This window comes from Bufo gargarizans, chromosome 8 (genome assembly GCF_014858855.1).
Source record: "Bufo gargarizans isolate SCDJY-AF-19 chromosome 8, ASM1485885v1, whole genome shotgun sequence".
Classification (NCBI taxonomy): domain Eukaryota; kingdom Metazoa; phylum Chordata; class Amphibia; order Anura; family Bufonidae; genus Bufo; species Bufo gargarizans.
In genome coordinates, this window is record NC_058087.1 from 184,116,911 (window position 1) to 184,142,540 (window position 25,630).

General features: G+C 46.4%; 1 protein-coding gene across 1 annotated transcript; it reads left to right on the top strand.

Annotated features, from left to right (window-relative positions):
- The first annotated feature begins 260 nt into the window (after positions 1-260).
- FLII (FLII actin remodeling protein) lies at positions 261-25,031 on the top strand. The gene is made up of 30 exons (XM_044303352.1): positions 261-414; positions 6,190-6,300; positions 8,202-8,273; positions 8,377-8,457; positions 9,240-9,325; positions 13,002-13,163; positions 13,241-13,344; positions 14,420-14,595; positions 14,709-14,866; positions 14,954-15,038; positions 15,122-15,278; positions 15,387-15,523; positions 15,755-15,967; positions 16,213-16,392; positions 16,475-16,557; positions 18,342-18,416; positions 18,500-18,583; positions 19,147-19,318; positions 20,035-20,139; positions 21,689-21,880; positions 21,967-22,155; positions 22,444-22,583; positions 22,701-22,935; positions 23,015-23,169; positions 23,244-23,304; positions 23,383-23,511; positions 23,610-23,716; positions 23,881-23,986; positions 24,065-24,130; positions 24,513-25,031. Exons 1-30 carry the CDS (start codon positions 352-354, stop codon positions 24,645-24,647), a joined length of 3,819 nt encoding a protein of 1,272 aa, XP_044159287.1. The 5' UTR covers positions 261-351; the 3' UTR covers positions 24,648-25,031.
- The last annotated feature ends 599 nt before the right edge of the window (positions 25,032-25,630 follow it).

Here is a 25,630-nt window from a genome sequence, read left to right on the forward strand (position 1 = left end):
AATAGAAGATCTAGGAACCAACCAACACGCTACGCTCCTGCTGACGTCATTGGTTGTCATTTCGGGTTGGAACTTTTCATGAACTCTGCTGTTAGAACAAAGCGCAGCAGAAATAGCGTAAATAAATCAATTATGGAGCTCCTGATTGGTCACATGACCTGTCAATCACCCAGGGACTGACGGCTGTGACAGTGACTGATGGCTGTGAGGGGGCGGAGCCGGAATGCGACCGGGTTAGGGTGTGTACAGTTGGTGACAGCACTCTGTGCAGGGTTGTGTGAGCGGAGTGGGCGGGGCTGAACCGCTTCCTGCTGCTGCTCACTCCAGACAGACCCTCCCTGTAACCGGGACATGGCGGCTACCGGGGTGCTGCCCTTCATTCGCGGGGTGGACCTGAGCGGCAATGATTTTAAGGTGAGGGGGACCATGGAGGGCCGGCAGAAGGGCTGAGGGACACTGTGAGGGAGGCGTAATAGTCAACTGTTATCAATGTCTATGTGTGTAGGGAGGGCTGTGTATATACATGTAATATACAGTATACAGGCCGGGCTATATCATTACTAGTGTATATACCAGTTATATACAGTATACAGGCCGGACTATAGCATTACTAATGTATATACCAGTTATATACAGTATACAGGCCAGACTATATCATTACTAGTGTATATACCAGTTATATACAGTATACAGGCCAGACTATATCATTACTAGTGTATATACCAGTTATATACAGTATACAGGCCGGGCTATATCATTACTAGTGTATATACCAGTTATATACAGTATACAGGCCGGGCTATATCATTACTAGTGTATATACCAGTTATATACAGTATACAGGCCGGACTATAGCATTACTAGTGTATATACCAGTTATATACAGTATACAGGCCGGACTATAGCATTACTAGTGTATATACCAGTTATATACAGTATACAGGCCGGACTATAGCATTACTAGTGTAGTATAGCCAGTAATATACAGTATACAGGCCGGACTATATCATTACTAGTGTATATACCAGTTATATACAGTATACAGGCCGGGCTATATCATTACTAGTGTATATACCAGTTATATACAGTATACAGGCCGGACTATATCATTACTAGTGTATATACCAGTTATATACAGTATACAGGCCAGACTATATCATTACTAGTGTATATACCAGTTATATACAGTATACAGGCCAGACTATATCATTACTATGTATATACCAGTGTATATACAGTATACAGGCCAGACTATATCATTACTAGTGTATATACCAGTTATATACAGTATACAGGCCAGCTATATATTACCTGTGTATATACCAGTTAATACAGTATACAGGCCAGGTTATATCATTGCTAGTGTAAGATCCCATGTATATACAGTATACAGGCCAGGGCTATATCATTCCGTGTATATACCCTGTAATATACAGTTTACAAGCAGGCTATATCATTACCTGTGTAATATACCATGTAATATACGTATACAGGCCCGGGCTATATCATTACCTGTGTATACACCATGTAATTTTACAGGCCAGGCTATATCATTACCTGTGTATATACCATGTATAGAACGTATACAGGCCGGGCTATATCATAACCTGTGTATATACCAGTGTAATATACAGTATACAGGCGGCTATATCATAACCTGTGTATATACCATGTAATATACAGTATACAGGGCCGGCTATATCATTACCTGTGTATATACCAGTTATATACAGTATACAGGCCGGGCTATATCATTACCTGTGTATATACCATGTAATATACAGTATACAGGCTAGGTTATATCATTACCTGTGTATATACCAGTTATATACAGTATACAGGCCAGGCTATATCATTACCTGTGTATATACCATGTAATATACAGTATACAGGCCAGGTTATATCATTGCTAGTGTATATGCCATGTAATATACAGTATACAGGCCAGGCTATATCATTACTAGTGTATATACCATGTAATATACAGTATACAGGCCAGGCTATATCATTACCTGTGTATATACCATGTAATATAACGTATACAGGCCGGGCTATATCATTACCTGTGTATATACCATGTAATATACAGTATACAGGCCAGGTTATATCATTGCTAGTGTATATGCCATGTAATATACAGTATACAGGCCGGGCTATATCATTACCTGTGTATATACCCTGTAATATACAGTATACAGGCCAGGCTATATCATTACCTGTGTATATACCATGTAATATAACGTATACAGGCCGGGCTATATCATTACCTGTGTATATACCCTGTAATATACAGTATACAGGCCAGGCTATATCATTACCTGTGTATATACCATGTAATATAACGTATACAGGCCAGGCTATATCATTACCTGTGTATATACCATGTAATATACAGTATACAGGCCAGGTTATATCATTGCTAGTGTATATGCCATGTAATATACAGTATACAGGCCGGGCTATATCATTACCTGTGTATATACCCTGTAATATACAGTATACAGGCCAGGCTATATCATTACCTGTGTATATACCATGTAATATAACGTATACAGGCCGGGCTATATCATTACCTGTGTATATACCCTGTAATATACAGTATACAGGCCAGGCTATATCATTACCTGTGTATATACCATGATTACAGTATACAGTATACAGGCCGGGCTATATCATTACCTGTGTATATACCATGTAATATTATTATTATTATTTATTATTAAAGTGCCATTCATTCCATAGCGCTGTACATATGATAAGCGGTGCACATACATGATACAGACAATTGCACTAAGCATGAACAAGACGAGTTACAGACTGGTACAGGAGGAGAGGGCCCTGCCCGCGAGGGCTTACAATCTACATGGTATGGGAGAAGGACACAGTAGGTGCGGGTGAAGCTGGTCATGGCGGTATAGAGGCAGCAGGGTCTCTGGTTGTAGGCTTGTCTGAAGAGGTGGGTTTTCAGGTTTCTTTTGAAGGATTCCACTGTAGGTGAGAGTCTGATATGTTGGGGTAGCGAGTTCCAGAGAATGGGGGATGCACGGGAGAAATCTTGGAGTCGATTGTGGGAAGAGGCAATAAGAGGAGAGGAGATATAATATGTAATATTATGAGATGTAATATACAGTATACAGGCCGGGCTATATCATTACTAGTGTATATACAATGTAATATACAGGCCGGGCTATATCATTACTAGTGTATATAGCATGTAATATACAGTATACAGGCCGGACTATATCATTACCTGTGTATATACCATGTAATATACAGTATACACGCCGGGCTATATCATTACTAGTGTATATACAATGTAATATACAGGCCGGGCTATATCATTACTAGTGTATATACAATGTAATATACAGGCCGGGCTATATCATTACTAGTGTATATAGCATGTAATATACAGTATACAGGCCGGACTATATCATTACCTGTGTATATACCATGTAATATACAGTATACAGGCCGGACTACATCATTACTAGTGTATATACCATGTAATATACAGTATACAGGCCGGACTACATCATTACTAGTGTATATACCATGTAATATACAGTATACAGGCCGGGCTATATCATTACTAGTGTATATAGCATGTAATATACAGTATACAGGCCGGACTATATCATTACCTGTGTATATACCATGTAATATACAGTATACAGGCCGGACTACATCATTACCTGTGTATATACCATGTATATACCATGTAATATACAGTATACAGGCCGGGCTATATCATTACCTGTGTATATACCATGTAACATACACATATACATGACACGTATACTCATATATGCATTCAAATATACACAGACATTTATAATACATACAAACATATAGACATGTACACGGTCATTTATATCCTGGCATATATAACATGTGATACATACCAGCTGAGCATAAACACAGGCTCCAATTTAAATGCCCTGTACATACATAACATACACCTGTATGTTAGATACTCAGATACATAACGACATATGTAATACACACACACACGTGTACATAGTCATACATACACACTACACGTATATATATTTGGGAGTCGCTCTCTTCCGCCGGCCGTCACGGCTTTATATTTAGCCCGGTGGAGATGGAGGGCGGCAGCTGTGACCGCGGGGGCAGTGTACATGTGAGGAACATATAGGAGCTGACTCCTAGAGGGGGCGCTACAGCCTGCTAGGTCCCATGACTTAGTCCTGGATGTGGGGTCGGTACAGTGTCGCAGCTTGTGTTTCCTCCCACGCTCCATTTACATACTTGAGATGTTTGTTCTCATCTGACCCCAGTGTCTGTGATAAGGAGATTAGACTATGAGCTCCCGGGGCCAGGACTGATGCTGTGGAGGGCGTCCTGTGTACGGGATGTTTACATGTAAATATCGGTGCAGTGACCGGGCTGCGGACGAGGCGCTGCCACCAAATCTTGAGGGATCTCCCGGTTTCTATCGTAGTTTTCCTTGCTCATTTTTGGGGGGCTCTTTCATTGCCTATGGTTTCTCTGACCTCGGTAACCCCCCATCCCCCCCCTTTACGGTTCCAGGGTCGTCAAGGCTCTGTGCAAATTGCGGTAGAATTGCTGTAGCGCCTATTTCTTATGACGTAGGGCACAGGAGGATTTCCGTTCTGGTCGCCGTGGCTTGTATAATTAGCGCAGACGATACCTGTCGGATGGTGGGCTTGGCAAAGATCCTGACCCATTGGTCGGACCAACCCTTACTGTACAATCACTAATTATATTGACCAGAATCTCACCTCTCTCCATTAGGGAGTCTAGGACTGACACACTGTAACGCTGCATTCCTGCACAGCCGCAGAGATTGTATGAAGCACCCGTCGTGCACACAATGGATGCAGCCAGGCGTCCAGCATACAGAGGCCTCTATGGGAGTCGATGCATCATGGAGGATCGTATTCCTTATTTGTGGGCGGGGCTTCATTTACGGTCTCTGCACGCTCCCGCTGCTCAGCTCTGCTACATGCAATCTATTCCCTTCTGGTTTAGATTTGAGTATTGATGTCCTGAGGATAGATCATCAATATCAGATCGATGGGGGTCCAACTCCTGGCACCTCCACCAGTGAGCTGTTTGAAGAAGCCGTGGCATTCCCGTAACGTGGCCTAAACGTAGCTCAGTCCTATTCAAGTGAATGGACCTGGGCTGCAATACCAAGCACAGCCACTATGCAGTGGATGGCGCTGTGCTTGGTAAGCTCCAGTGAGCGGCGATTGGTACTTACTAGCGCTACACTAATCTGCGGAGAAGCGCTCCGTAATAAACCGTATTCTGCACTATTTACGTCCTTTTACAGTGGGACCCTACATAGTCCTGTGCGCCCCCAAACCAGAACTTCACTTTGTAGACCCGACTTGCAGTAGTCAGGTCCTGAGGAGACCACTTGAATTCTATTACTTAGCTATTGACACAGCTTGATGACCGGTACTTGTTGCAAAACTACAACTCCCAGCATGCCCTGACAGTAACAGGCTGGCGAGCATTGCACATTGTGTTCCTCCAGCCTGATGGGACATGGTCAGCCCTATAAACATTTGGGTTCTGGTAGTCCCGGGTGTGTCCGCTCCAGCCCCGGTGACTCATTATCTATAGTGGTGTCTGCAGGGTGATTATCACCCGATGGGGGTTGTGAGTCATTGCTATGAGCAGTTGCCTTGGCACCAGTTTTGCCATCCTCGCTCTCCAGGCCTGTAATGTCAGGGCATGCTGGGTGTTGTAGTTCTGCACTGCTGTGCGGATTATGTGGACCCTCCTCCATGCCTCTCCGTGTGAAGCCTGGTGCTTTTTATCCACCTCCTGGCGTCTTTCGCTCCTCCATGAATCCTTCCGCCCACACGAGGCATGAGGCGCTCTCCTGTAATCCTTTGTGCCTCGTTTTCCTGATTACAGGCGGCCGCAATGTCCGTCTATATAAATGCAGCTTAACCCTCCTATCGTAAAAACTTCTAAAGCCTTCTAATATAGTTTGCATTTCAATCCCTTGTTGTTTGCAAGATCTCTGCCTGCTGACAGTGATCGTTAGTTGTTTATATAACCCACAGCTGAGGGTTTGTTACCGTGTGTCGGAGCTTAACCATTCGTTTTCAGTAGTACTCTCCATTGCAGATGCAGAAGGTTCAGCGTCCAGCGTTGACGTCCATGTTGTCTCTCTTTCTCCAGGGTGGATATTTTCCTGAACATGTCAGGTCTATGTCAAGCCTGCGATGGCTGAAGCTGAACAGAACCGGACTGTGCTACCTGCCGGAGGAGCTGTCCTCGCTGCACAAACTGGTAAGATTTATAGCACCCGCCAAAGGATCGGAAGTGATCATCTAGGTCTGCTGTGTCCTGTCCATCTGATTCCAGTATCAGGGTAACGTTCTAGGTGACGCCACTAATAGGAGCCATCTTTCTACAGACCCTGGGTGGCATATGGGTTAGTTGTGCCATACCTGCAACGTCCAGGTCACCTTTATCCGTTCCCTGGTACTGACATTCCATTCACGAATTAGGAGGCACAGGATGAAATAAACTATAGGTTCATTCCTCCATGGAAGCAGGTTAGGCTACTTTCACAAAATTCACACTAGTGGCACGGACCTCCGGCAGGCTGTTCCGTCGGGTGAACAGCCTGTCGGATCCGTCCTGCCACTAGTGACCGTGTGCCCCCGGACTGCCGCTCCTTCCCTATTCACTATAATGGGGTGGGCGGCGGAGTTCCAGCGGAGGCACGGCAGCGCACGTTGAGAGGCTGCCGGATTAAATGTCGGACATGTCGTAGTTTTATTCCGGCAGCCTCTCGCCGTGTGCTGCCGTGCCTCCGCTGGAACTCCGGCTAGGATAGGTGATCAGTTTGAAACACTCAGACAGCCCCGTTAAGCCCTTAGTGACCCCCCATACATCTTTTTACAGCTGTCACTAAGGGGCCTTAGGCTGGGCCGCACTCCTGCTCTAACAGCCCGGACAGGTAGGAGTGCCAATCTGGGCTGTTTTTAGCGGTTTACATGCCGCAGGCAATGGTGCCTGCCGTATGTAAAGCGGTGACAGAGAGAGAGCGGACTGCCTCTGTCTCCTATCGGCACCCTGAAAGTGCGATTACGGGGTGCTGATGTGTGTGTATATGCTGGCTGGGGTCTGATATAGGCCCCAAGCCAACCTTCAGTATTTTCCAGCAGGCTATGCCAAGACTAGAATAGCTCCTTAAAGAGCACCTGTGTACAGGATCAACTCTATTAAACCAGGCATGCTGCGTGTTAGGGTTGATATTGCTGAGCAAAACAGCCACTGTAGGTGAAATAGCTGGCCCCATTTTAGAGAAATCTGCCGTTTATTCCGCATGCTAATTAGGTGTTCAGTGCACCAAACGACAGGCCAAGTCCCTCGGAGCACTGCTTCACCACCACTTTTCCCCCTTAGCCACTCCTTCCTCCCCTTGAGTGACATGGCCAGGCATCCTTCCTGCCTGGCCCTCTATTCCTGCGCATGCGCTACTGAACATTTAGTCGATACATGCACAGTTCAGATCTCAGCATCGGAGAAAGTCGACTGAGAATACTGCGCGTGCACCGATTGAGCCTTCACCGGTGAATGCGCCGGACTACAGGGCCAGGCAGGAAGACGGTAAGGATTCTTGACCCTGTCACTCAAGGGGAGGGGGAGTGGCTAAGGAGGAAAGGTAGTAGTGAAGCGGTGCTCCGAGGGACTAGACCCGCACCTAGGTACTCCGAACATCTCATTAGCATATGACATAAAAAGTGTCATCCAATAATAAAGGAGGACGGATCAAATTCTCCACCCTTGTCCTGCATATCCATCAGAAGAATACAGGCCACCGTTTACAGTAGCTCTGTCTATGAAGCAGCAGGCTCAGGCTGTGTAAGGAGCTGCTGGAAAGTCCTTTTCACTCTTGTCTGAAAGGTGCTAATCTGACAATTAAAATCTGTAACCTAACGAATGTAAGACACAGGGGAAAGATGGAAGGCACAATGGCTGCAGGATCAGACTACGTAGGGTTTGTTTGTTGTCTGCTACCTGGAGACACATAGATCTGCAGAGTAGCTGTAGACACAAAGTGGCGGGAGGTTCTGAATGAAGGGGGTCTAGAATGTTGCATCAGTTTTATTTTAGGGGCGTTGGAATAATAAAATTGAAGACAAAAGTGCCCTTTAAATCTTTGTATTCAACTTCTACAGGAGCACCTGTCGGTTAGCCACAACAGCCTGACCACGTTACATGGGGAGCTGTCATCCCTGCCCTGCCTGCGGGTAAGTAGCCCTGGCATTTTCCCGGTTATCCTCACAGTGTGCCATACAGGGCATCTATTTCTCATTATGTCCATCTCATCGGTTGCTTTCCTCTCATTCGCAGGCCATTGTAGCCCGTGCCAACAGCTTGAAGAATTCTGGGATCCCAGATGACATCTTCCAGCTGGATGACCTGTCCGTACTGGTAGGTAGGAGACACCGATGTGGGCAGCGTCCATCACCACCTTAAATGCCTGCATTCTAAGGGGTTTTCCCTTTAAAGGGGTTGTGTCCTCGCAAATATCCTAGCGATATGCCACCCCTGAGACCCGCACCTATCTTCGTAACGGGCCCCCGAAGTGGCTCGCTGTTTCCGTCAGCCCCATAGAAGTGAATGGAGCAGTGGCCGTGCTTGCGCTTTGCGCTTCCCATTCATTTCTATGAGACTTCTGAAAATAGGTGAGCATGCCGCCCTGCTATTTTCAGCACTCCCATAGAAATTACACACATGGGGTGTCCGCTCTCCTTCATTTTGAGGACTCCGTTTTAGAGTTAGCTGCAGGTCCTAGAGGCGGGACCCGCAGCTATCAGACATTGGTGGCATATCCTAGCGAGATGACATAACCCCTTTAAATACTGATGATGTCCTCCAGGATAGGTCATCAAAACCAGAACGGTGGTGACCCAACTCCTGGCAGTTCTGCCAGTCGACTGCTTAAAAGTGGTCACTGTACGCCTGACCTCTACAGCCTCTTCATTGTATACCAAGCACAGCGCCGTCCATTGTATAGTGGTTGTGTTTGGTATTGCTAGAACTGTAAAGCGCTGCACAAAGGCCATGTGACCTGCTTGCCCTGAATGGCGCTTAGAATACTAATATCATTGGTTATATCCGATTAGTTCTCTACCACCAGCCTTGGCTATTAGACTGGGAAAAAATTTGGTGAAAAAAAAAAGATTAAAAAAAAATCTAACTCTGCCTTGCAGGACCTGAGTTATAACCAGCTGACAGAGTGCCCACGAGAGCTGGAGAATGCAAAGAACATGCTGGTCCTTAACCTCAGCCATAACAGGTGAGATGCCTGCATTCAGAGTCTTAAAGGGGTTCTCCATTTCAAGGAGTTGTGTCCTGAAAATAAGATTGCAGCTGGCCAGCTTCAGAAAACCCCGTAAACAAGCGGTTATCTCAGGTGAAGCCGCAGCCAGCGATATAGAATTACCGTCCGTGTAATACATAGGTGGGGCGAGTCCGGAGAGCTACTCCTGCTAATGGCCTCCCCCCATGATAGTTATATGCCCTTCATAAAACTGCCCCTTTCTATAGTTTCCCTTAGTTCAGTGCAACTGAAGACTGTAGGAATTTGGGACAATCTGGTTGCTAAGTCACATATCCTTAGCAACCAGACTAAAAGATGCAGTGGTGATTTCTAAAGGTATATCTTTAAGTAAAACCGGTACGGCATGTTTCCCGAGTCCTTAAGGACACATGACGTACCGGTACGTCATGGCTTTAAATAGCGATGCCGGCGCAGCGGGGGTTAATCGGAACGGGATGCCGGCTGAAATCATTCAGCCGGCATCCTGTAACAATGCAGGGGGGGGGTCATTTGACCCCCCCGCATCGACGATCGCAGAAAACCGCAGGTCAATTCAGACCTGCGGTTTGCTGCGCTTTTTGCAGTTTCTGATCCCTGCGGTCCCTGACCGCGGGGATCAGAAACTTTAGAGTGCCTAAAATCAATAGAGTACACCCCCCCCCTGCACCCCTGCATGATTTGATGGCGGCGGGTGGTGCAGGGGGGGTGTCGCAGGCGGTGGGGGCGTTGCGGGAGGCGGGCGGTGCGGCAGGCGGGATCGCGATCCCCCGCCCGCCTCCTATTGCGTAATCGTTGGTGTACAGTGGGTATACCAGGGTGCCAGCACATTGCTGGCACCCTGGTATAAACGGCTGACATCGTTGACGCGATGTCAGCCGTTTAACCCTTTCCATACAGCGGTCCGTACGGACCGCTGTATGGAAAAGGTTAACAGTAAGAGGGAGCTCCCTCCCTCTCCGATCGGGGGGCTGCTGTGCCTTTCCAGCTCCCCGATGGAGAGGGAGAGAGCCCCCAGAGAGCCCCCGAAGCCCCGTCCTCACCCTTCCCCGTCTGCGAAGTTCTGACCATAACTGAGCAGACGGGGAAGGTTCCCATGGCAACAGGACGCCTGCTCAGGCGTCCTGCTGTCCATGGTGCTGAACAGATCTGTGCTGAAAGCATAGATCTGTTCAGTGTAAGTAAAATACAGTACAGAAACCTATATAGTTTCTGTACTGTATTTTACAGACATCAGACCCACTGGATCTTCAAGAACCAAGTGGGTCTGGGTCAAAAAATAAAAAGAATAAGTGAAAAAAGTTAAGATAAAAAAAAAAACATTTATCACTGAATAAAAATTAAAAAAATAAAATAAACTACACATATTAGGTATCGCCGCGTCCGTAACGACCTGATCTATAAAACGGCCATGTTACTTTCCCCGCACAGTGAACGCCATAAAAATAAAAAAATAAAAACTATGAGAAAATTGAAATTTTGCCCACCTTACTTCCCAAAAAAGGTAATAAAAGTGATAAAAAAAGTCGCATGTACGCCAAAATAGTACCAATCAAACCGTCATCTCATCCCGCAAAAAATGAGACCCTACTCAAGATAATCGCCCAAAAACTGAAAAAACTATGGCTCTTAGACTATGGAAACACTAAAACATCATTTTTTTTGTTTCAAAAATAAAATCATTGTGTAAAACCTACATAAATAGAAATAAAGTATACATATTAAGTATTGCCGCGTCCGTATCGACCGGCTCTATATAAATATCACATGACCTAACCCCTCAGGTGACCACCGTAAAAAAAAAAAAAAAAAACGGTGTAAAAAAAGCTATTTTTTGCCATCTTACGTCACAAAAAGTGTAATAGCAAGCGATCAAAAAGTCATATGCACCCCAAAATAGTGCCAATCAAACTGTCATCTCATCCCGCAAAAAATTAGACCCTACCTAAGATAATCGCCCAAAAACTGAAAAAACTATGGCTCTCAGACTATGGAGACACTAAACAATTTTTTGGTTTTAAAAATGAAGTTATTGTATAAAACTTACATAAATAAAAAAAAATTGTATACATATTAGGTATCGCTGCGTCCTTGACAACCTGCTCTATAAAATTACCACATGATCTAACCGGTCAGATGAATGTTGTAAATAACAAAAAAAAAACGTGCCAAAAAAGCTATTTCTTGTTACCTTGCCGCACAAAAAGTGTAATATAGAGCAACCAAAAATCATATCTACCCTGAACTAGTACCAACAATACTGCCACCCTATTCCGTACTTTCTAAAATGGGGTCACTTTTTTGGAGTTTCTACTCTAGGGGTGCATCAGGGGGGCTTCAAATGGGACATGGTGTCAAAAAACCAGTCCAGCAAAATCTGCCTTCCAAAAACCGTATGGCATTCCTTTCCTTCTGCGCCCTGCCGTGTGCCCGTACAGTGGTTTACGACCACATATGGGGTGTTTCTGTAAACTACAGAATCAGGGCCATAAATAATAAGTTTTGTTTGGCTGTTAACCCTTGCTTTGTTACTGGAAAAAAAATATTAAAATGGAAAATCTGCCAAAAAAGTGAAATTTTGAAATTGTATCTCTATTTTCCATTAAATCTTGTGCAACACCTAAAGGGTTAACAAAGTTTGTAAAATCAGTTTTGAATACCTTGAGGGGTGTAGTTTCTTAGATGGGGTCACTTTTATGGAGTTTCTACTCTAGGGGTGCATCAGGGGGCTTCAAATGGGACATGGTGTCAAAAAAACTGTCCAGCAAAATCTGGCTTCCAAAAACCATACGGCGCACCTTTCACTCTACGCCCCGCTGTGTGGCCGTACAGTAGTTTACGGCCACATATGGGGTGTTTCTGTAAACGGCAGAGTCAGGGCAATAAAGATACAGTCTTGTTTGGCTGTTAACCCTTGCTTTGTTAGTGGAAAAAATGGGTTAAAATGGAAAATTAGGCAAAAAAATGAAATTCTCAAATTTCATCCCCATTTGCCAATAACTCTTGTGCAACACCTAAAGGGTTAACGGAGTTTGTAAAATCAGTTTTGAATACCTTGAGGGGTGTAGTTTATAGAATGGGGTCATTTTTGGGCGGTTTCTATTATGTAAGCCTCGCAAAGTGACTTCAGAGCTGTAGTGGTCCCTAAAAATTGGGTTTTTGTAAATTTCTGAAAAATTTTAAGATTTGCTTCTAAACTTCTAAGCCTTGTAACATCCCCAAAAAATAAAATATCATTCCCAAAATAATTCAAACATGAAGTAGACATATGGGGAATGTTAAGTCATCACAATTTTTGGGGGTATTACTATGTATTACAGAAGTAGAGAAACTGAAACTTTGAAATTTGCAAATTTTTCCAAATTTTTGGTAAATTAGGTATTTTATTATGCAAAAAAATTAATTTTTTTGACTTTATTTTACCAGTGTCATGAAGTACAATATGTGACGAAAAAACAATCTCAGAATGGCCTGTATAAGTAAAAGCGTTTTAAAGTTATCAGCACTTAAAGTGACACTGGTCAGATTTGCAAAAAATGGCCTGGTCCTTAAGGTGAAAATGAGTCTGGTCCTTAAGGGGTTAATCAGTACATAATGCTGCTTTTGGAACGTGTGACGCGTGCACGATTTAACGTCTTTTTGTTCTCCTCCTCAGCATTGACAACATCCCCAATCAGCTGTTCATTAATCTGACGGACCTGCTGTATCTGGATCTCAGTGACAACAAGCTGGACAGTTTGCCCCCACAGATGCGGAGACTGGTGCACCTGCAGACCCTCATCCTCAATAATAACCCCCTGCTGCACGCCCAGCTCAGGTCAGGATGCCTCATCGATAACTCGGGCCACCAGTCAGGTGACATTTTATAACGCTTGCTCTCTGTTGTGTTAACAGGCAGCTTCCTGCAATGGTCGCCCTGCAGACGCTGCACTTAAGGAACACGCAGCGAACACAGAACAATCTGCCTACATCCCTGGAAGGCCTTACTAATCTAGCAGGTAACCTCTGTGACAAATATGCCATGAATGTCTGTTGTGGGTTCGGCCTCCTTTTGGGGGATTTTTTGGCATTAAAAGGGTTATCCCATCATAGACAATGGGGGGGAGGGGGATATCGCTAGGATATGCCCCCATTGTCTGATAGGTGCAGGTCCCACCTCTGGGACCCGCACCTACAAGGAGAACGGAGCCGGGAAGAGTTCTGGCTGGAGGACCCCGGGGTCCGTCCACCACCGGGCGCAGCACCCCGCCTCTCCCATTTATTTCTAAGGGGCCGACGGAAATAGCCAAGTCATCGCTCGGCTATTTTCGGTGGCTCCATAGAAATGAATGGAGGGCGGCTGCGCTCCGTTCTCCTTGTAGAGGTGGGACCCGCATCTATCAGACAATGGGGGCATATCCTACCGATATGCAACCATTGTCTAAGATGGGATAACCCCTTTAACCTTCCCTCTTAGCCAGACATGCAAAAGGGAAGCATACTTACCTGCTACCTGCCACTGGGCCCCGGCTCCTTCACCCCTGTCCTTGGCTGCTTCGCTCCAGTCCCTGCTGTAAACAACCACCAAAAATTGGGCAACCCCTTTAAATTTACAAGTATGAAACTGGCTGACCTGTTGCACGTGTGGTTGGCAGCTGAAGACATCTGTGTTGGTCCCATGTTCATGTGTGCCCATAGTGCTGAGAAAAATCATAATTTAATTTATGCAAATGAGCCTCTGGGAGCAACGGGGGCGTAGCTGTTACACCTAAAGGCTCCACTTCCTCTGCAACTGCCGCGCCCTCTGCAGGGCCAGAATGTAATGATATTGACACTGCCTGGTCCTGTCAAAGTGCAGAGGGCGCGGCAGTTGCAGAGAGAGCAGAGCCTCTAGGTGTAACGGCCACGCCCCTGTTGCACCTAGAGGCTAATTTGCATATGTTAAAACATCATTTTTCTCTGCATTACGGGCACATATGAACATGGGACCAACACAGATGTCTTCAGCTGCCAAGTTCACATGTAACAGGTCAGCCAGTCTCATAAGTACAAAACTGCTGACAGGTGCCCTTTTGTTTTTTTAATCGATTCCAGATGTCGACTTTTCCATGAATGACCTGAGTCGGATCCCCGAGTGCCTGTACACACTTACCAACTTGAAACGCCTGAACCTCAGCAGCAACCAAATCTCTGAACTCTCCTTGTGCATCGATCAGTGGACACAGCTCGAGACCCTCAACCTCTCCCGCAACCAGCTGACCTCCCTTCCAGTAAGTGCTCGCTCCCCCATGAGAAGGGATGAATAATGCAGCAGGAGCTTGTAGTCCGTATGGTAATGTATCCTACGAGCCATGGTTATCCTCTGCCTGTGCTTTGGTTCCAGTCTGCCATCTGCAAGTTATCCAAGCTGAAGAAACTCTACCTAAACTCCAACAAGCTAGACTTCGATGGGATCCCATCCGGAATAGGCAAACTCTGTAATCTGGAGGAATTTATGGCTTCTAACAATAACCTGGAGCTCATCCCTGAGAGTCTGTGCAGGTAATGCAGCCGCCGGTAGAGACGACAGGGTCCTAACCAGGAGCGATTGATGTCATGAGTTTATGGGTCTATTGTGTTCTGTTCAAGATCAAACAAATTGCGGAAGCTGGTCCTGAACAAAAACCGCCTGGTCACCTTGCCAGAGGCCGTTCACTTCTTGCCAGACTTAGAGGTAGGTAGTGGCACACTCATGTGTTATTGTGTTCATTTTAAACGCTGCCTGGTTTCATACTTTATTTATTGCTGTCTTTCCAGGTCCTGGATGTAAGGGAGAACCCCAACCTTGTGATGCCCCCCAAACCAGCGGACCGCACCTCCGAGTTCTACAACATTGATTTCTCCTTGCAGAACCAGTTACGCCTGGCGGGGGCATCTCCAGCCACCGCTGCTGCTGCTGCCGCCGCTGCAGGTGGTGAGTGGCCGTCTTTAGTGTTTTCTCCTCCTTGCCTGCTTGCTTTTGGCTTGATCATGAACAGCATTTATAGAAGAGCGAAGCATTGATGGTTGTCTAAACTTTCAGCCGGAAGTGCGACAAAGGACCCTTCAGCAAGAAAGATGCGTCTGAGGAGACTCAAGGACTCCTCCAAGGATGACCAGGCCAAGCAGGTGCTGAAGGGGATGTCCGATGTGGCTGAAGAGAAGAACAAGAAGATACAGGTGAGCTTGTCACGTCTCCGTCCAACCGCTGAGATGTAATGAGCACAAACACAGCACCCGTATTAGTCGGTGGATCCGTGTGCTGCGATATATGCTCTGTGCACACACTGCACTATGCTCCAGTGTGCAGTGCTCTTGTGGTATTTAGTCATTATATGTCTTTAAGGAGTAACATATGAGTTTATTACCTCCCCGACTGATCTACTTTCATTCCTGTCCTCCTCCCTACAGGAGAATGGTGACATGAAGCACACAGATCTGAAGACCCGGCGGTGGGATCAGGGGTTGGAAAAGCCACACTTAGACTATTCTGAGTTTTTCACTGAAGACGTGGGACAGATTCCAGGTGTCACCATCTGGCAGATTGAAAACTTCATCCCTATCCTGTTGGACGAGGCTTTGCATGGGAAGTTCTATGAGGCAGACTGCTACATTGTGCTGAAGGTGAGTATGTGGTGTATTACATAGAACGCCATGTCCTAGTCTTAAGTATCTCTTGTGTTAAGGTTGGGGCTCCTGACATGTCACTGAGTGGAGGGGCCTGTGATACATTCACATTACAAGCCCATTAGACCCCTCTAGTTGATAGTCAGATTGGCCCCCCCGCTCACAGATCCCCATGTTTCAGTGACCCGTCATAAACATCACCCTACACAATTGAATGCAGCGAGCTGATTTCCACCCCATAGACATTCCTGGATGATAACGGCGGCCTACACTGGGAGATTTACTACTGGATAGGACAGGAGGCCTCACTCGACAAGAAGGCCTGTTCTGCCATCCATGCTGTGAATCTGAGGAATTACCTGGGAGCCGAGTGCCGCAGCATCCGGGAAGAGATGGGCGACGAGAGCGAAGAGTTTAGTCAGGTGAGAAACAATTATAAATGCAACACGTCTTACAAGTGAAAAGGAAACTCGTTCTTGACCAGCTCCTCGCTTCTTCCTTCAGGTGTTTGGCAATGAGATATCTTACATAGAAGGAGGTTCAGCCAGCGGCTTCTATACAGTGGAGGATTCACAGTACATCACCAGGTGAGAGCTTCCTGCCCTTTTTATGATGAGGGGAGAACTAACTCTCCTTAGGGAGAGAGCACCTTAATCAGTGTGAGGAGACTTATAGGCCATACATGCTCCTCCTGGAATTCTGGGAAGAAAGGGATGCAAATGAGCTCTTAAGGCTACTTTCACACTTGCGGCAGGACGGATCCGACAGGCTGTTCACCATGTCGGATCCGTCCTGCGGCTATTTCGCCGTGCCCGTGGACCGCCGCTCCGTCCCCATTGACTATAATGGGGACGGGGCGGAGCTCCGGCGCAGCACGGAGAAAGCCGCCGGACTAAAGCCTGACCTGCAGTAATTTTAGTCCGGCGGGCTTTCTCCGTGCTGCGCCGGAGCTCCGCCCCTGTCCCCTTTATAGTCAATGGGGACGGAGCGGCGGCACGGCGAAATAGCCGCAGGACGGATCCGACATGGTGAACAGCCTGTCGGATCCGTCCTGCCGCAAGTGTGAAAGTACCCTAACTAGCTCTGTCTCTAATGCCACCAGATGTAAGGCAGCTGACATGCTCCATATATGTACAGCCGATGCCGTCTCTTTAAAGATGGCGCCCGGAGTGGGAGCCATACCTGCCTGGTGCCTGCTGTTTCATATAGTAGACACCCAGGAGTAATGTCTGCGATCGGCAATAACACTGATCACAGACATTTAACCTCTCAGATGCCAGGGGCATTTGTGATGTTTCATCAGCGGTGGCTTTCCCCTGGGGCCCGAACTGTTTCCCCACGCGGTGATCGGGGAAGCCATTCGTTCTCTGTAATAGTCTATCTCTCTCTCTATCTCTCTCGGAACTCCGCTAGAGCTCCTATGGATGCCGGCAGGTCTCCATAGGAACATAGCAAATCTGCCATACACTGCAATGGTAATTTATTGTAGTGTAAGGGAGAAGCGATCTGAACATCGCATATTCAAGTCCCCTAATGAGGACACAAAATGTAAAAAAAATTTAAAAAAAATACTAAATGTTTTAAAAATATCAAAATTCAAATAGCCATCCTTTCCCATAATAAAAATAAATAAATAAAGACAATCTGCACCACCATGTCCTAAAATGCCAGAACTATTAATGTATTTATCCCATACAGTAAACGCTGTAACAGAAAAAAATATCAAAATGGCTAGTTTGCAGGTTTTTTCATCGATTCACCTCTCAAAAAGTCATAAAATAACTACAGATCGCCCTGCAAAACGTGAGCCCTCACACAGTTCCGTAGATGGAAATATAAAAAAGTTATGGCGGTCAGAATATGGTCCTATGTTTTTTTTTTTTATTTTTTTTTTCCTGTATTAAAACACAAAAATTAAACTATATAAATATGGTGTTGTTGAAGTTGTACTGATCCAGAGAATGAAGGTAACCGGCTCAGGTTTACCACATAGAGAACGCCATAAAAATGAAACCCATAAAACTGTTGCAATTGCATTTTTTTTTTACAATTCCACCCATTCGGAATTTCTTTCTAGCTTCCCACGACATTGTATGCAATATTGAATGAAGCCAATAGAAAGTACAACTAAAATACAAGCCCTCATACATACGGAAAAAAGTTACGGCTCCGGGAAAGCAGGGAGTAAAAAAACGTGAAAACAGAAAATCGCCATGTCCTGAAGGGTTTAAGGGGGCATTTACATGCCGCAAATATCTGCTAGCTGCAGGTCCCATCTCGAAGCCCTGTGACTAGAGAGGCAAGCTCCACTGGTTCTACTGATACAGGATATACCTGCTGACCCCTCTCTTGTGTTTTTCTCTCCTCCCAGACTGTACAGAATTTACGGCAAGAAAAATATCCGCCTGGAGCCTGTGCCCTTAAAGGGCTCCTCCCTGGATCCCCGGTTAGTGCCTTCTCCTCTATGAGGGTATTGATGTTAGTCGTAGGGAAGGTGAGGGCTCATTCATCTGACCTTGTGTGTTTCAGGTATGTGTTTCTCCTGGACCATGGTCTGGAAATTTACATCTGGAGAGGATCCAAAGCCACGCTCAGTAACACAACCAAGGCCAGGTAAATACTTAATTGTCTTTATGGGTATAATGGCGAGGATCCGCACGTCTTTTACCCAGAAACCTCTGCTTGTTTGCTACCTGATCTGTAGTGACAGTCACGTTTGCATTCACTCTGCATTTTATGTTCTGCCCACTAGATGGCAGCATGCATTAATATTTAGAATTCAGTAGTATTGGCAGGGGCTGCACGGATATAGAGGTGCTAGTCCTTAGGCCGGGTGCACACTTAGTATAGCTAGGTAGGTAGGTATATGTTTATACAGCGACAGATCCACTCCATTAAGACTCTCTTAAATGAGGCAAGCGGAGTCCAAAGGGCTGTGCTATTCTTTCATCAAACTGACATGAACAGAAAGCGGGACCAATGAAGTCCAAAACGCAATCTTTTGGACTACATTTACCGTATCGAAGTGAATGGATCCTTTTCAGCATATTGTTGAATACTGTCTTCAACGGAAAGCCCAGCAGAGAGCTAAACACAGTGTGAACCCGGTCTTACAATGCTGCTGCTGGAGCACCGGTTGAAAGTTTACTCATCTTGTTTTTTGTTTTTTTTTCCAGACTGTTTGCTGAGAAGATCAACAAGAACGAGAGGAAGGGCAAGGCAGAAATCATATCTCTTACCGATGAGCAGGAGACCCCAGAATTCTGGGAAGTGCTGGGGGGACAGCCGGATGAGATAAAACCGTGGGTGCCCGAGGACTTCCAGCCGCCTCGCCCTAAACTTTATAAGGTATCTGATCGTCACATTGTCACCAGTGAAGTGACTGCTGTGGAGACTTGTACAATATGTATATCCTGGAGCTTTTTTTTTTAACTTTTTCCGAGGACAAGTTCATGGCTTTCTTGCAATTTTTAAGTGTATAACCGTGTTTTCCAGTTTTTAAATACACATTGGGAATTTCGGAAATTGTATTCCAATAAATATGTTTTATGGGGTTATCCAACCGCTAAAATGCCCCCCCCCCCCCCCCCATACGCCCAGGTCCTTCACAGAGGTTGTACTTACCTTGCTCCCCGACACCCACGTCGCTTTTGATGCCCGCACTGCCACTGCTGCATTTTCCCGTCGCCTGGACAAAAACATCTGGCGTCAGGGGGCAGCCAATAGCAGGCCGCAACAGGAACAAGCCTCCCTAACATCGCGGGTGATGACGGGGAGGCTCGTTCCCGTCTCTACCTGCTATTGGCTGCCCCCTCAATGCCGGATGTTTTCATCCACACGAAGAGGAGATGCAGCGGCGGCCGTGCCTGCATCAGAAGTTGTGTTATTACTAAATTATTGGCCATTTATGAAGGAGTCAGAGCTGAGTGTGATATCATGCAGGAGTCAGAACTTTGGCTTACCAACTCCACAGACCTATACTGTAGTTTATAGATCGCAGAGGTGTAGTGGAGACGTGGTGTACTCTATCAGCATCTAACCAGTTATTTGTCTTCCCCCTGTAGGTTGGCCTGGGTCTGGGTTATCTGGAGCTGCCACAGATAAACTACAAGATCTGCGTGGAGCATAAAAAGAGACCAAAAATCGACATTGTGCCAGAGATGAGGCTGGTGAGAAATCAATCAATACTACACACAGGAGAGCTGACAGATGCTCTATACTACACCACACAGGAGAGCCGACAGATCCTCTATACTACACTACACAGGAGAGCTGACAGATCCTCTATACTACACTACACAGGAGAGCTGACAGATCCTCTATACTACACCACACAGGAGAGCCGACAGATCCTCTATACTACACCACACAGGAGAGCTGACAGATGCTCTATACTACACCACACAGGAGAGCCGACAGATCCTCTATACTACACCGCACAGGAGAGCCGACAGATCCTCTATACTACACCACACAGGAGAGCTGACAGATCCTCTATACTACACCACACAGGAGAGCTGACAGATCCTCTATACTACATCACACAGGAGAGCTGACAGATCCTCTATACTACACCACACAGGAGAGCTGACAGATCCTCTATACTACACCACACAGGAGAGCCGACAGATCCTCTATACTACACCACACAGGAGAGCTGACAGATCCTCTATACTACACCACACAGGAGAGCTGACAGATCCTCTATACTACACCACACAGAAGAGCTGACAGATCCTCTATACTACACTACACAGGAGAGCCGACAGATCCTCTATACTACACCACACAGGGGAGCCGACAGATTGTCTATACTACACCGCACAGGAGAGCAGACAGATCCTCTATACTACACCACACAGGAGAGCCGACAGATCCTCTATACTACACCGCACAGAAGAGCTGACAGATCCTCTATACTACACCACACAGGAGAGCTGACAGATCCTCTATACTACACCACACAGGAGAGCCGACAGATCCTCTATACTACACCACACAGGAGAGCTGACAGATCCTCTATACTACACCACACAGGAGAGCTGACAGATCCTCTATACTACACCGCACAGGAGAGCTGACAGATCCTCTATACTACACCACACAGGAGAGCTGACAGATCCTCTATACTACACCACACAGGAGAGCCGACAGATCCTCTATACTACACCACACAGGAGAGCTGACAGATCCTCTATACTACATCACACAGGAGAGCCGACAGATCCTCTATACTACACCACACAGGAGAGCCGACAGATCCTCTATACTACACCGCACAGGAGAGCTGACAGATCCTTTATACTACACCACACAGGAGAGCCGACAGATCCTCTATACTACACCACACAGGAGAGCCGACAGATCCTCTATACTACACCACACAGGAGAGCCGACAGATCCTCTATACTACACCGCACAGGAGAGCCGACAGATCCTCTATACTACACCGCACAGGAGAGCTGACAGATCCTCTATACTACACCACACAGGAGAGCTGACAGATCCTCTATACTACACCACACAGGAGAGCCGACAGATCCTCTATACTACACCACACAGGAGAGCCGACAGATCCTGTAATACTGGTACAGTGCTGCAGTTACTGTAAATGTGCTATGTCAGTGGCCAGGCAGCAGCCACAGGGAGCTATATGTGGCTTTATGACTACATATAGATATGGTGGATCTGATGATATTTTTCCTTCATATTCTGCAGCTTCAGAGCCTGCTGGACACCAAGTCCGTGTACATCCTGGACTGTCACACCGACATATTCATCTGGATTGGAAGGAAGTCTTCTCGTTTGGTCAGAGCGGCTGCTTTGAAGCTCGGACAGGAGTTATGTGGAATGCTCCACCGACCCAAACATGCCATGGTGATCCGGAACCTGGAGGGCACAGAGTTCCAGGTACGGAGGCCAGCATGACCGATTGGCCTTTCATACTAGTGGCATAGAAACATTTTGCTGCAGAGAAACCTGTATTTGTTTTCCAGATCTTCAAATCCAAGTTTAGGAACTGGGACGATGTCCTGAAGGTGGACTACACCAGGAATGCAGAGAGCGTAGTGCAGGCCGCTGGTCTGCAGGGCAAAGTGAAGAAAGACGCAGAGAAGAAGGACCAGATGAAAGCCGACCTCACTGCGCTCTTCCTGCCACGTCAGCCCCCAATGCCCGCTTCAGAGGTGAGATGGACAACTACTATGCCGTGCCTGCCTGTCCATGTAGCTTTCTGTACTTTGCACCTCACATCTACAGGATTTTGTCTGTTTTTGCAGTCACCAAGTAGGCTCCTTTGTCTGTGTCTTGGCTCTAGAAGGGGGAGGGTAGCAACCATGTCCCATGCAATATATGATTTAACTTTAGCTCAGTGGTCTACAGTTTGTAATGCTTTAGTAGAGGTGGAACTACAACTTCCATCAGGCTGGGGAGCCACCTGATGCACATGGCCGATGCTTTCACTTGTATTGCAGGCTGAGCAGCTCACGGAGGAATGGAATGAAGATCTGGATGGGATGGAAGGATTTGTGCTGGAGGGGAAGAAATTTGCACGGTTACCTGAGGAAGAGTTTGGCCACTTTCACACGGAGGATTGCTATGTGTTCCTGTGCAGGTAATTGGGGTAGCAAGACCTTTTATGTCGCCCGCCCCTCTTCCCTTATGGTTGGTGGACGTGGTCAGGTCGTCACATACTTGGCTGCAGGACCTCACTTCCAATATGTTTGTTCAGGTACTGGGTTCCGGTAGAACACGATGAAGAGGAAGAACAGCAGAAGAGCAAGAAGAGGAAGATCAATAATGATGGAGAAGATGAGGAGGATGAGGAAGACGAGAAGCAGCCAGAGGAAGACTTCCAGTGTGTGGTCTATTTCTGGCAGGGCAGAGAGGCCTCCAACATGGGATGGCTGACATTCACATTCAGTCTGCAGAAGAAGTTTGAGAGTCTGTTCCCGGGGAAGTTGGAGGTAACGTCTTGTGTCAGTACTTACCCGCAGCCTCAAGCCTCCTCTTCTCCCGTGTCATCCTTCTGTTCTGCTCCCTCAGGTTGTCAGGATGACACAGCAACAAGAAAACGCCAAGTTCCTCTCTCATTTTAAGAGAAAGTTTATCATTCACAAAGGGAAACGGAAGATGAGAGACGTTGGGCTGCAGCCGAGCCTATACCACATGAGGACTAACGGAAGTTCACTGTGCACCAGGTAAGAAGGGAGTATGGCGGAGGCAAAGTCGTCTTCAGATGTTCCGTAGCTAATTTCCTATTCTTCTCCCACAGGGTGATCCAGATCAACACCGACTGCAGTCTATTGAATTCTGAGTTCTGCTATCTCCTGAAGGTAAGTCCTCAGCACCAGCCATGCCATCTCTTACAGACTGGTCACCGTGTTACCACCTCACCCGCCTGTATATTTCAGGTCCCCTTTGAGAGCACAGATAACCAGGGCATTGTGTACACCTGGGTAGGAAGAGCCGCAGACCCTGATGAGGCGAAGCTTGCAGAGGACATCATGAACACCATGTTTGATGACACGTATAGTAAACAGGTGCGATGCATGAAGGGAGAATATATATATATATATATATATATATATTTTGAAATATAGTGTGAAGCGAGTTAAGAGCGTTTTTTCCTGTTCTTCAGGTTATAAATGAAGGCGAGGAACCAGAGAATTTCTTCTGGGTGGGCATTGGAGGCCAAAAACCATATGATGAGGATGCAGAGTATATGAAGTTCTCCCGTTTATTCCGGTACGTGGTCACGCTTCCCATCACAGAGCTAGAATTCTGGCTGCCTGCAGCCACCACTAGGGGGAGCTAATGGCGTTCAGACAGATGCAGCATGGTGACAATACAGCCAACATGGCTGCTGTTACAGATGTTCTCCTGAGCCATGATCTTTTCTTTTCACTCAGATGCTCCAATGAGAAGGGCTATTTCTCAGTGTCTGAAAAATGCTCAGACTTCTGTCAGGACGACCTGGCTGACGATGACATCATGCTTCTAGACAATGGCAATGAGGTGAGTGAGGACGCAGTGTGGGTGAAGTCTGTGTTCTGGGGGTCTGGGGCTTAATTATAAGGCTGTCTTTGTTTCCAGGTCTACATGTGGGTCGGGAGTCAGACCAGCCAGGTGGAAATAAAGCTCAGCTTAAAGGCATGTCAGGTAAGTGACTCCAGCTTTCTGCTTCTTTAAACCTCATTGTAGGTGACTGATTAGTAAAACATGGCTACTTACGTCCACCGGTTGGGTCAGGTATTGTAGATCAGCCCCAGTAAAGTGCAAGGGACTGGCCTGCACTATCACACACAGACTGGGGCTGTGTTTTTCTTACACTGGACAGGTAAGATCTATGTCCCATAGTTTCCTAATATTTTATTCCCCCAGCCCTTCAGTGGTGGTTATAATCACTTGATATAATAAAAGTGATGGATTTCCTTTGCATTGACACAGCAGTGTAGAGCGTGAGGTATAGAGAGCTCAGCATCCTTGAGGCTCTGATGAGATGAGGCATGGTCGTGTACCCATACATATGTTCTCCTTACAGGTTTACATCCAGCACATGAGAGCCAAGGATTCTGATCACCCTCGGAAACTGCGCCTGGTCCGTAAGGGACACGAACCTCACGTCTTCACCCGCTGTTTCCACGCCTGGGGTGCCTTTCGCAAGCCGCCATCTTAGGCCGGTCCCAAAGCATCTCGGGCACAGAGGATGTTAATATATTTAATCCTTCCTGGCAAACTCTTTACTGTACAGAAACTGGGACAGAACCAAGGCCTTACTGCCTGCACTACTGCTAGCTTAGTCTCTTCAGCGACTCCATTTCTACAGTGTTAAGGGTTAATACGGGCAGGATTGGGGTGGGGGGGTTTTTGCACACTAAGGGGAGCAATGAATCTTCCAGAACTGTAACCAAAGCGATTGCGTCCACCATACTGTAGATCACTGCTGAGGCTATTCTCCCTCCTGCATTTTTATTTCTTCACGTAACGTACAGTGCGATGAACACTCCACGAAGTTTAGGACGATCTTTTCCATCACAACCAGTTACGGTAAAAGGGTTTTCCAGGTTTAGAAAAATGTGGCTACTACAATATCAAATACTGAAGATAAGTGTGATTTTTGGAAGACAGCAGCCATGTTTTTGTAATCCTGGACAAAGCAGGATGGATCGATACCTGCCGTTACTGGTTGTGGGTGACTAGTACCCATACTTTCTATGCAGGTCCAGCATTGGCATAGATTAGATCTCAGTGACATGACAGTGTAATATAGCTAGCATCAGATATGGGAGTGGTAGGTAGAGCTGAAGTTTATAATTTAACATAGCGGGTTGATGGCACAGATCCCCAGGTGTTTTATGGAACTCGGTCTTCCTGGAGAAGGCTCTGGTGTCAGGATAACTTATTGGGGTGCAGCCCTGGCTCCTCTAGCGTAAAACACAGTTAGGGCTCATGCACACGTCTGTTGTGCGGTCGTTCTGTGCATTGGGGACCGCAAATTGCAGTCCACAAGGCACAGGCAACATCCGTGCAGCGGCCAGGACAGATAAGAGACCTATTCAACTTGAATGGGTCTGTGATCTGTCCGCACTGCAAAAAAAAAAAGTAGTACATGCACTACTTTTTTTTTTTTCTGGTGTGGAAGCATGGACAGAAACCCCA

Bases quoted from the DNA above. Each gene is read 5' to 3' on its own strand.
- FLII (XM_044303352.1), top strand. From the start codon at position 352: ATGGCGGCTACCGGGGTGCTGCCCTTCATTCGCGGGGTGGACCTGAGC. The intron at 22,936-23,014 runs GTAACGTCTTGT...CTGCTCCCTCAG, and splicing joins TGTTCCCGGGGAAGTTGGAG to GTTGTCAGGATGACACAGCA. The intron at 23,717-23,880 runs GTACGTGGTCAC...CTTTTCACTCAG, and splicing joins AAGTTCTCCCGTTTATTCCG to ATGCTCCAATGAGAAGGGCT.